Source organism: Sander vitreus, chromosome 8 (assembly GCF_031162955.1).
Source record: "Sander vitreus isolate 19-12246 chromosome 8, sanVit1, whole genome shotgun sequence".
NCBI lineage: Eukaryota > Metazoa > Chordata > Actinopteri > Perciformes > Percidae > Sander > Sander vitreus.
In genome coordinates, this window is record NC_135862.1 from 24,757,291 (window position 1) to 24,769,934 (window position 12,644).

General features: G+C 40.6%; 1 protein-coding gene across 3 annotated transcripts in view; it reads left to right on the forward strand.

The window, feature by feature from the left end:
• The first annotated feature begins 4,441 nt into the window (after positions 1-4,441).
• Positions 4,442-12,644, forward strand: part of mtss1la (MTSS I-BAR domain containing 2a) — a 32,011-nt gene continuing 23,808 nt past the window's right edge. For 2 of the 3 annotated variants that reach the window (XM_078257610.1, XM_078257611.1), the window contains exons 1-3: positions 8,953-9,559; positions 12,406-12,467; positions 12,564-12,637. In XM_078257610.1, coding sequence (XP_078113736.1) covers positions 9,491-9,559; positions 12,406-12,467; positions 12,564-12,637 — 205 coding nt within the window. In that variant the 5' untranslated portion in view covers positions 8,953-9,490. Of the gene's footprint in view, positions 4,486-8,952; positions 9,560-12,405; positions 12,468-12,563; positions 12,638-12,644 lie in introns of those variants that run through there. The other variant, XM_078257612.1, reaches the window with a different exon arrangement.

A 12,644-nucleotide genomic window follows, 5' to 3' on the forward strand; every position in this document is an offset into this window, starting at 1 on the left:
TCCACCTTTTTGGTCTAAGACTGAAATATCTTGACAAATATTGGATGGATTTCCATGAAATTTGCTACAGATACTCAGAGGCACCAGCTGATGAATCCTAATAACGTCCTCTGAGTTTTTATTTAGCGCCACCAGCAGATGTTTTGATTTCAGTGAAATATTTCATAATCTAGCTGTCTGTTTTGGCATCAAATTTGTTACAGAAAGCCAGGTTCTTGTACTAACGTGTCGTAACTTCGGGTTAGCCTAAGACCTTTCCTCTGATGCCATCCTCAGGTCAAAATTTAAGTCTGTCCAATACTTTGGTTTATGTCAAAACGCCTCCAAGACTGATGACATTCCCATCAGCCTCAGTAGTGTACTTTGTGTTGAATGCTAACTAGCAAATGTTAGCATGCTAACATGCTAAACATAGAAGGTAAACATGGTCAACATTGCATCTAAAAACATCAGCATGTTAGCATGCTGACATGAGCTTTTAGCTTAACAAACCCCAGTCCCTGAGCCCATTCTTGTTATTCTCTTTTGGAAGATTAAAACTGTCACAGTAGCTGTTGCAGTGATTCATTGCATTGCCGTAACACTGACAAGCTTATTTTTTTGTATTTAATATGATTGATGACTTCAAGTAACAAACGTTTACACATTCTTGCAGAATGCCTGTTTGCTTTTAGATTCTGCTCATTCCTCCACATACACTCTTTATAGCTTGGTTTTGAATTTAACAAGCTTGTCTTGAGTGATCTCCAGATCCTTGACTCCAAAGGGCGACTCCCCCACCGAGGACCAGCTTCCTTCCCGGGCTCAAAGTCCTCCAAACCACACCAAACCCTGGGTGCGTGTTGTGTCCTCCTCATGATACGCAGTGGATAGTTCACTGAGAAGTCAGAGAGTTCTGTTCCCGCTGCAGACAGGAAAACAGAGGGGAAAGACATTTTTTTTTACCCCCAAAACTCCTCCTCTCCCAACACACAACGACACATGGATGTACTCCCTCTCTCCGTCTTGTTTGTTGACCCTTTGGTTTATTTTCAGAGTGTGTTGAATTCAAGCAGCATATTTTCTAAGACACACACACACACACACACACACACAGGGTTCACATGTGTGCACACGTACACACAGTTACGCCTGAATACATACAGCCAGATACTGACACTGACTCAGGAGGGAGTACTTGTGGAATGGCAGCGATGCCCAAACACTGATCTGACCTGGGTCACTCTTCTTTCTTAAAGTGGAATGTCAGCTATAACTGTGTTTATTTTATGTGTCTAAGGGAGGCGCATCGCTGTGAATTTCACCATGGTGAGAGGATCAACACTGTCTTTGCTGACATTCTTCATCCCGTAGAGTTAATTTTGGTTCCCCGTGTATGAAAGATATAATGTTTTGTTTTTTAGCAGTGATGAGCTTGGAATCTTTTCAGTTTATCTCATTTGTCTCACAGTAGCAACTCTGATAGCTAACGAGTTGATGAAAAAAAAGAGCAAACACTTTTTTTCCGTCCCAGCTCATCAGTTTAAATTGAAATGAACCACACTGACAGAGCATCATCAGTGAGTGTTTATTCTCCAAATAACTTGGGCTGTCATGTCCTTGCTGGAGAGCAAATAAACAGATTCAAGGGCTGAGCGGAGATAAATTGATTCGAGTTTTACCAGGAGACGAAGTGAAAATCTGTCAACACGCTGAATGTCTATGTCTGTTTGTGGGCTTTACACAGATTTATATTTTTACATTGCAGGGAATTTGTGTTCATGATGTTCACGGTGCGACTGTTCCAGATGTCAGTTTGGATCTGTGCTGCTGCTCTGTGGCATGTTAACAGAGGTCTGCGTTTCCTCATACATGGCCACATGTGTCATGAGACAGGTACTCTGGATGAGAGCAGAAACATTTTAAGCACAAGCAAGAAATGGCTGTGTAACTGTCCACCGAATGTGGATTTAGTTATTTCTTTTTCCAGCTCAAAAAACTATTTTCCACATTTAAAAGAGAGGAAATGCTGCTTAATTATTTCCCAAGCTTGGCATGTTTACATGTTTTTTTTCTATTTGTTTGCTTTAAGGAATGAATACTTGTGTTTATAGCTTTCCAGCTTCAGCATTATTTTGTTTGCGTATCTGGCCCAGTGTTTGTTTGTGTGTATGCAGGGCTCTGCGGGTGCATGTATGTGTGTGGAGGTCAAGCAGTCCCAATAAAGGTGAGTCACGTGGCACGGCATACTGTAGCTCTGGGCTTTCTGTCTTCATTTCTGTCTAACTGGCTCACCCTTCTCAAACTGTTTTCTGTCTTTACACGTGTTTGAGCCTCTATCTCTTCCCTGATCTTTGTGAGATGTAAACAGAAGCACACGTGTCTGTGGGCTGCTTCAGGAGAGCAGGACCTGCCGGGCAACCTATAGAGGAAATTCCACAGGCTCACATGGAGCTGGCGAGTCTCCACTTCTCTGAGCTCTAAGGGGGGACCAGAACCTGGGTGGGTAAGAAAAGGAAGTACATTTGAAGGTTTAAGAAGTAATGATAAGACAGCGGAAGAGGAGAGGATTGGAACAAAGGGAAGAGCAAGAAGTGGAGGCAACAAAAGACGGGTGGATGAAAGCAAAGGAAAGGGGAGAAAGACAGAAAGAGATGCAGAGGGCCCGAGGGAGAGCCTATCTCTGCCAGAATGAGCAGTTTAGTTTACATTAGCTCATTCATTAGCAATCCACTCCCCTGTTTGAAGACTTCTGTGGAAAATGCAGTACATTGAGTGCATGCCATAGATTAGGATCCCTCTCCCAGGATAACTTACTGTCCATCTGTGATGTGTTGACGTATGAGGTTGTGGTGTGTCACATTCAGAGAGGCACTACAGTGTTGAAGAGCACTCAAACCCCTCAAGGAGCAATGGGAGCCAGCTGCTGAACAAAGAATGACTGTAGTTTTTAAGTTGAAGACTACAAGGGGTCACATACAGCTCGCTTATCAAGAGTTCCAGTACATGTAGCCTGCACATCATGAAATTGTCTTTATCTTTATTTTTATGCAAGTACAAAATGTACTTGATTGTTTCACCTCATCCATACTGTAATTGCTTATTATTCGTCTCATTGATTAGATTTTCTGTGCACATAGCTTGTGAAAAAACACGAAGCTTGACAAAAAACACACCACCTTTGAGACTTATCAGTACTAGCACTAGACTATCAGTACTAGTACTAGACTATACTAGTCAATACATGTAACTGTATTGCCACACAATAACAACTCAAAATATTTAGATGACAAAATGTGATAAGATAACATGATCTATATTTCTAAAAGTTGATTTTCAGACTTGGCGGGCAACTACTTAAAACAATGGATTCCTGAAAGGTGGGAAAGACACATTGAAAAATGTACGTTATGTTAAGTTATGGTGTTTTTTTAAATATTTTATATATGAATGGTGAGAATACTACAGTATACACAATGGTGTGGGTTTGGGGGGCACTATGAAGTCAGACGGTCTTCAATCAAAGATAGATATATATATATATATATATATATCATATATATATATATATATATATATATATATAGAGAGAGAGAGAGAGAGAGACATTGACATTATCTGCATAAACTATGATAAAATTGGTTATTGTGCTTTCCATGATAAATGTAGCATAACAAAAAAACTATGCAAATGAATGTATTAGTAATGCACTAACCCCCCCTTAAAACAACGTCTAGTTTCCCTAATAGAGACCTGATACTTTATAATAAATACCATTTTAATCTTCCAGAGAGCACTACCCTTTACTGCTTTAATGCTAGCCTGTTGTTTTTTGGAAATATTAACTGTACAATAAAATATAGATTAAATGAAAACTCATCTTGATGTCGGCAGCCTGACAGTCAGAGGTCACTGTTTGGAGGTTTTAGAGAGTAACAACACAGTAACAGTAAGGCTGTGAATGCTTAACCTAAAATCTGCCTTTTGAGTATCAAACGCTCACCCCCTGTAGGCTTGAAAGGTAGCTGTTAAATGTTTTTCTCTCAGACGGAAAACAGCAGCTTGAATTAATTCTGTTAAAATGGATTCCAATGGTGAGATGAGCTTTCATAGTGGAAAGAAAACAAACAGTTTCAAAACACCCATAGGAATTTCTCAACCATGTTGTGTAATCCACTTCTCTGCTGTCCGTCTGTACGATCACTTTCTTCTTTTACTTTAAAGTTGATCTGATCTTATCGTAAGAATAACCAGAAGCCGATGTTCATACATGTGTCCTTATGATTCCCTGCAGGTGAGCTCACCGTAAGCTGACTATTACATTCAGCAGTGTGAGCGGACTGGACTTCAGATGATAAATTCTGATAGATTTTACGGTCAAGTGGACATAAGACCTCAGGGGTGACCGCAGCAGTGACTTCATCCGGGGGGGTCACAGCTTCCCGAATGTTATCCTTCACTACGGGCGATAAACCAGGCAAGACAAGAGCCCCAGCTGAATCATAGGTAGGACCTGACTCTGAGTTGAAAGGTCACAGTATATCACAAAGCCTGTGTGTTTTCCTTTTTTTTTTGTATCGAGGAGAGCTGCCTCTGTGGCTGGGTCAAGGTTAGAGGGAACCTGAAATGAGGAACCAGGAAGTGAACAGAAGCAAGATTAGAAAAGAAAACAGGCGTTTGCTTTAGAGTTCCCACCTCGTAACCTTATATAAGTGAGTGTTACAATATAACAACTACCGTTATCCAGATTTCAATTACTTATCTACAAGCTGAGTAAATGCCAGATTGCTTCTATTGTGTTGCCTCTGCTAATGAAATGATAAATAGTTTTCCTCCACTCTCTTATATAAATGAGGTGAAACGCAGGCTGAAAAATGAGTAGGCATTATCGCACAATGGTGAATGAAAATGTACCCAGAAGTCAAAGCCCTTAAAGTCGGTTATATAAGCCTTCAAAATCTTATGAGTCTCCCCAGCTTGATGTGTTTAGGGCTGATGATTGCTTTCAGTTGTAAACGCTTTACTGGGAGAGCTCGGCGAAACAGAAACCGTCACATTTTTTCCTTACTAAAAGCCACCCTTGCTGAATTAAGGAAACTCTTACAAACGCACATGCATGGCAGAGAACAGAATTTTGTTTTTTTTCAAGGGGGGGTTGATAGTGGTGGTGAGAAATGTCAGCATCTGTGTTGGGGATATTATATAAAGTTTTATAGCTGTTTTCTAAGAGATGCCAGTGAGTGCTGTGGTAAGAGCATCTACATCATGTCTGTCCACGTGGGCAGGAGGGTAAAATACCAAACCAGACACAGTTCCTAACCTAGTCACCGCAACGTAACAAAAAAAGTATGATTTTGTATTCTTTGTGTTTTTCTTTTTCCGACAGTAGTTTATGACTCTGCTCTTGTTTATGAGTCCTGCTCTCAGGACAGCATGCTGGTATCTGGTTGCTTTATAAATACCCACAGTAGAAGTCATGTTTTTCTTCTGTATGAGAAGTATAAAGGATATTATTACATGGTACGTACAACACTGATCATGTAATTGCTTTGTAAGCTAACTCTACTGACATGACCCAAAGGGAGTGAAAGAAGAGGAAATGATGTGGTAAAATTGAGGCATGATTGGTAAAAAATAATCTCTCGGAATTATGGCAAAGACTAGATTTTCCTCTCCAGGGTTGGTCTGTCTGCTGACGTGGGCTGCAGTTTTTCGGCTGAACTGGACCATGTTTCACAAAGAGGTCTGCCTGGTGGGGTTGTATGCTCTCCCGTATGGGGTGCCGAATGTAAAAGTTCGGTTACAATTTTTTAGCTGATAAATTTTCAACATTTAGCGCATTTTCCTCACATATATATATATATATATATATATATATATATATATATATATATATATATATATATATATAAATGTTATATCTAAATCTAAATGTTAAATCTAAATCTAAATGTTAACTATATATATAAATGTTAAATGTTAAATCGAAATGTTATATCTAAATCTAAATGTTAAATTTATATCTAAATGTTAAATCTAAATCTAAATGTTAAATTTATATATAAATGTTAAATGTTAAATCTAAATATTATATCTAAATCTAAATCTTAAATATATATCTAAATGTTATATCTAAATGTGTCGCCAAGTGTAAAGCTAAATATTTAGAAAATATTCAAATCCCCAAGGAAACCACTACCACACTATTACAGACATGCCTTAACAGTTGTGTTAATCACAATACCGTTGTTTGAATTACATATCTCCGTGTGTGACTAGCGTCATCCTTCCCAAGCAATCTAACATTAGCCCAGCATGGATAAAGTCCAGCTATGCATCCAACATATTTATCCGAACACAACTAAAATGTCACAATCCAGCCACTTGTAAGAAGTTTGTAATACTGGTTACATAGCTAGTTATCGTGTTTTATTAACCTTAATTCTGTTTGCCAAGGCTGTATTTTATTGGCTTGCAAAGTAGCTATCCGTTGCTAATGCTAACGTTAGCTAGCTAATTTATGTCAAAAAGCAGTAGCTAACTAATGTTACTGCCAAGATATGGTTTCATTGTAAGACAGTGTAAACACATGACAACACTTGACGAGTCTTACAACACTGCTCTGGTCTATAGTGAAATCATATCTTGGCAGTAGTTAGCTAACGTTTCTGCTTTTTGAGATAAATTAGCATTAGCAACGGATAGCTCCTTCGCAAGCTAATATAGCAACATAATTCAGGTTAATAAAATACGGTAATGTAACCAAAGTATTGAAAACTACTTACATGTGGCTATAGTGTGACAAGCCTACTGCTGTTCAGTCTCGCATTGCGAGACCTAGCTAACTTAGCTAGTTACAGTGCTGCCAGGCCTGTTCAGATGACATGTCGGCTGCAGTGTGTGAGCTAGATTGCTTGTGAAGGATGAGTCAAACTAACGTTAAACACACAAGGAGATATGAGTCAAACAAAACAACGGCATTATAGTACACATAAATATTAAGACATTTCTGTGATATAAGTCAATAATACAAAATACTGACCGAAATGTGTTTTAATCCAGTAACATTAGTCGAACAGCTCCACTGTAGTCAGTATTTACTGTACCCAAAGGTGTTGACTGAAAATTGCGGTGCAGCGCTATTTGAAGCCACTGCAGTGGGCGTGGTTTCCTTGGGGATTTGAATATTTTCTAAATATTTAGCTTTACACTTGGCGACACATTTAGATATAACATTTAGATTTAACATTTAACATTTAGATATATATTTAAGATTTAGATTTAGATATATATATATATATATTTAAGATTTAGATTTAGATATAATATATATATATATATATATATTTAAGATTTAGATTTAGATATAATATTTAGATTTAACATTTAGATATAAATGTAACATTTAGCTTTAGATATAACATTTAGATTTAACATTTAGATATAAATTTAACATTTAGATTTAGATATAACATTTAGATTCAACATTTAACATTTAGATATATATTTAACATTTAGATTTAGATTTAACATTTAGATTTAGATATAACATTTAGATTTAACATTTAACATTTTTTTATATATATATATATATATATATATATATATATATATATATATATATATATAATTTCTGTCTCAAATGTGAGTAAAATGCGCTAAATGTGAGGAAAGTGAGCTAAATGTTGAAAATGTATCAGCTAAAAAATTGTAACCGAACTTTTACATTCGGCACCCCACACTCCCGTGGAAAAAGAAAAGCAGACAGATGAGAGAGGAAGGTGTGTGTGGCTGGCAGATGTGCAGGGTTATAAACTGTCAGGATGTGTATCAGGAATGCTGTAGGGTGACCCCAGTCCCTCGTAGCCACTCCATAACAGACAAGTGATGATGTGGTTTAAATACATAAAACTCTGGTGGCCTCCAACTCTCCCTGCTGTATGTGATGGGTTGTGGTAGACTGCCAAACCTCTAATTAACCTACTATAAATCTACTGCTGTTGTAGTCTACAGTAACAAGTTAAACTGGCTTGTTGGCTGCTTTAATTATTTCAAATCTTATTTCCCCCAAATGATCTGATTTTAACCGAATAGTTCGACATTTCTGGGAAATGCTAATTTGCATTGTCGCCTACAGTTAGGTGATTAGCTTAAGCTTATTTTAGCATAGACACTAAAGTGACTATCTCAGTGTGTCTAAAGCTCACTAATTAACACATTTTATAGTATTTAGTTTACTCCATACAAAAACTGAAGTATAAAAATGACAAATTGTAGTTTGAAGGGGTGTTAACCAGATTATTGGCCAGGTGCAATTCCTGGCAACCTAACAGTAATAACATAGCTAGCTACAAAAGGTAGCAAATAGCACTTTGGTTTTTGTAAAGCCATAGGTTGAGTGAAAAAGATTTTCATTTGTAAACTTTTGAGGTGCTTGTAAGGGAATTTTCTTACCTTCTGACAGAGCCAGGCTAGCTGTTTCCCCCTGTTTTCAGTATTTGTGCTAAACTATGCATATAGCATCATTGCTATAGCCTTAGGCTAGCCCATATAAGTGGCATCAATCCTCTTATCCAACTCTGGGCAAGATAAAGCAAATAAGCAGTTCCCCCAAATGTTTAATATTCATTTAAGTCACAGGATATAGTGTTGAATTAACATTATCTTTTGTCGTGTTTATTCAGGAGATTAACTGATGCAAGGTGAGGTGATCATGGCCCATGTTACCGTTTCCTGAAAACAACTGGCCCACTCCCTACTACAAATGAGCATTAACAGACGAATACACATAAGAAACAGAGTAAATCCTCCTTTGCATCTTAATCAATTGTTCAATGGGAAGACAGCTAGGGCTTCACTTTTGTTTGCATGGGGGTGGAAGGAGGAGAGGAGGGAGGAAAGGAGGGGGTGTTTCTCCTTGACCCCTCCTCCTCACCCACTAGCCTATATGCAAGCGTATAGTGAAGGGGAAAAAAACTTGACCAGCCCCCTTCCCATTCCCATGGATCGTATTACGGGAGACTCCAGCTCAGAGACATCTGCTCCGCTACTAACAACAGAGCGCGTCCCCGAGACCTGCGACCGATCCCGTCTCCCATGGTGCCCAGTGCCTCCTCCTCCTTGCCCTCTTCACCACAGTTGTGTTAACGCTGCGATCATGAGGAGCCACAGTGCGTGCCCCGTCCACGTTTCCCGGCAGTAGTTCACCAGGACAAAGCGCATTCCCCGCTCCTGTGTGTCCGTGTGGCGAGTAGCGGCGGCGGGGCGAGCGAGCGGCAGTTCCCGGTGCCTTCGAGCAGCACATTTCTTTTTGTCCGTGCGCTCCGCAGGCTGCTGTCTGTGGGCTTCTGCGGCTTCGCATCCTCTCCGCTGCTGGCTACGTTGCTGTAGGAGAGGACAACGAAGGGCAGATGAACAAAACAAAGATCCCCATGTCTGATGTTTGAACGCGGAGAATTATTCTGATTCGTTGTCTTTCTACGAGCTTTTTTTAATTTATTTTTTTGACACCATGGAGTCGGTGGAGAAGGAGTGTGGAGCGCTGGGTGGATTATTCCAGGCCATTGTGAACGACATGAAGGTAACACACACATTAAAGTAGACAGGGATCATATCTGACCTTTGTGGTTGCACGGTGGCTGATCAGACGCATATTTTTTACTGCCTTTGTCTCTTATACCGAGTCCTTCCCCCACTGGAAACACCGCTGCAGGACAAATTGAGAGATGAAACATGTTTCCCTTTGTGTTATTTGCATAATGTGCAGCAGGTCCGCCAGGCACGGGTTATATTCAATAATACTTGAGCCATGACAAACTGGCTGAAGTGTGTGTGTGTGTGTGTGTGTGGAACTAAATGTTTTATTTTGTTAAAAAAAAAACTAGAATTGGTGGTGGCTTTTATATATGTGTTTAGTTCAGGGGTCAAAACCTAACCTCATCATGGCTAGAATCAAATGGTTAAATCAGGTAATCATTTTTTGAATAGCAAAACTCAGGCAAAAGAAGGGGAAAGAGCTATCAAAATTGAGAGATAATTTCAATGTTGTGCAGCTATAACTCAATACAAATGTCCTAGGGTGCCATTTGACCCCCAAAACAACTGTTCCTCCTTCATCCCAGCCTCCAAGGTTTATTAGATTAAATGTCAGGCTCAGAAGGATGCTCTGAAACAAAATAACCTGCTCCATCACCTCAACCTCCCGGACAGAAACGGGCTCGAGAGGTTATTGATTGTGCTTCCTGATGTTTGGTTTCCTTGTGTCAGGAAATCCCTAGCCTACTTTATCAATATTTAGTTCAATACACATTGGGTCCAGGCCTTAGTAAATGAACTGACTCACGTTGCATGTTATTTGTATATAAAATGATGATGATTTCTTGAGCAGGAACTGGATGTCTCCCATTATGTATTACGTGTGTGTGTGTGTGTGTTGGGGGAGGGTCAAGTCAATGAAGTTGAACCAGGGTGGTCTGTTGTTGTTCAGATAACAGATGGAAAGTGTGAACGTGTTCGTCAGGCCTGGTGGCAGCTCCCAGTCTTCCCATTGTGGAGGACGCTCATGCTACAAAGTGTCAATAAGAGCGAATAAGTCGAGCATCAGGCAGCACTTTCCACCTAACCGATTTCTTATTGATCGCTAGCTCACGGGGCCGTGGTGCCTTCAGATGGACTATTTATGGGCCCTCATTTGTCAGGCTCCAATGAAAACAGCTCTTGGCTATTGGCAGCGCTGGTTTGGTTTCATATATTTCCCTTTTGTCGTGCTCATGCCAGGGCCGGAGAGAGACAGGGGCTCTTAGAAAGAGGCAGTCTGTGTATTGATAAGCAGCGCAGATGAATGAGGCTGAAGCCCTTAGTCAGCACAGTGTCCATGTCCACTGTCTGAGACAGACATCTGACCTCATTCCTGCCGCCTGGCTGGGCCACGCCAGCCTATCAGACTAGCTTCACCCCCCCCCAGGAGCAACGCAGCAGCACAGCTTTTCTGTACTGATCTCGCTGATTGGGAACAGTGTTACAGTATAGTGTACAATTACCTACATGCTACCCATACAGTGCACTTGGAGAACAAAAAAAGCCTCTTTATAGACTGTACAGACAAAATGTGTTGCTATAGGCAGCACCTGTTGGTTATGTAACTGTCTGACAAAGCTACAGAAAAGGAAATAAAAGAGTAGGAGGTGATAGAAAAGGAGGCAGGGTGAAAAGGAATACAGTGATTCAGCTTTATTACATCAGAAATCAAAAATTAGGTCAGCAATGGATGTGAATGGGATGCGACTTTAAGCCTCTTTGTGGGGGAAAGCAACCACCTTTTAAAAATGTTGAGCGAACCACCCCCGAGCATGACAGTTCTGACCTCACCCTCCAGTGAATGACGAGGCATGGGAGGAAGAGCCTGTCTCTCCTTCCTTTCCTCCTTCCCTCCCTCTTGTTTGTCTCCCTTGGCCTCCCAGGGAGTGGCTTGGTGTAGATGAAGAGAGAGAAATGCGTGTCCCACCCTCCCCTGCTGCTCTGCATGTAGCCCTCTTTGCCCGTTACTTCACCCTCCTCCCTCAGCTGTCTTGGCAGCGCATCCCTCCCCCTCCTGGGAGTCACAGGCCACACAAGCTAATTAGACACCTGTTGGAGTCAAGTGCAGGCAGCGAGGCCGGGAGGATCATGGCAAACATTTTTGTTAGCGATGATGGCTCCTAAATCTTTAGGCAGAGAGAAGCTGGGAGTTGAACGCTGTCATTTCCAGAATGTATGTTAAACCAGGAGTGATGAAGAGCAAGACTGTTTCCAGATTGCAAACTGTCTGACTATATATAGTCAGGACGTGCAGCCTCTTTTGGCTGCTCTCCATCAAAAGGGGGACATGGGGGTTATGTCCTTCCTCTCCGTTCTCCTGGGCTCAAGCTCTTGCTCTGATGGGATCTAGCCTTGAATGTGTTTTATGTTTGGTTTCTGCTATTACAGCTCAAGGCTGCATATGATGATCCTGGGGGAAATCTAATCCAGAAATTTCAAAGACCAGCCATACTACCTGCCCGGTGCACATAAACAGTCACGATATGAGAGCTTATTCAGATCATGCATGTTAGAAAGACATCTAAACACATGAACACGCATAACAGCCCATAGCAAAGAACAAGGGAAGAGGGCGTCTAGGCTGATCAAGGACAGAGCACAGAGCATTTACACCAAACAGTTTCTAACCCTGGGGTAAGATGCCAAGCTCCCTTGAGTGGAACCTTATTTTCAACTCTGTACATTCAGTGTAAATTAAAGAGAAAATACAGATTCTATCATGTTGAAGAGAACATTCTCCTCTCAAATATGTATGCATACAGTGTGTGTGTTTGAGAAGGTATGCCTGTGCACTTTCATGTCCTTGGTGAGGTATTTGTTTGACTCATTTCTTTTCCCTTTTCTTATCAGAGCTCTTACCCTGTGTGGGAAGACTTCAGTGCCAAGGCCACAAAACTGCACTCTCAACTCAGGTGAGAAGTGGTTCCAATGAATGGTAAAACCTGGAGGAAATTATTGTGCAATATTTACAGAATCTTTATTTAGTCATGGTGCCAATATCTTTACAGGACCACGATTCTGGCAGCGGTGGCCTTTTTAGATGCCTTTCAGAAGGTGGCGGACATGGCTACCAACTCTCGAGGTAAGGG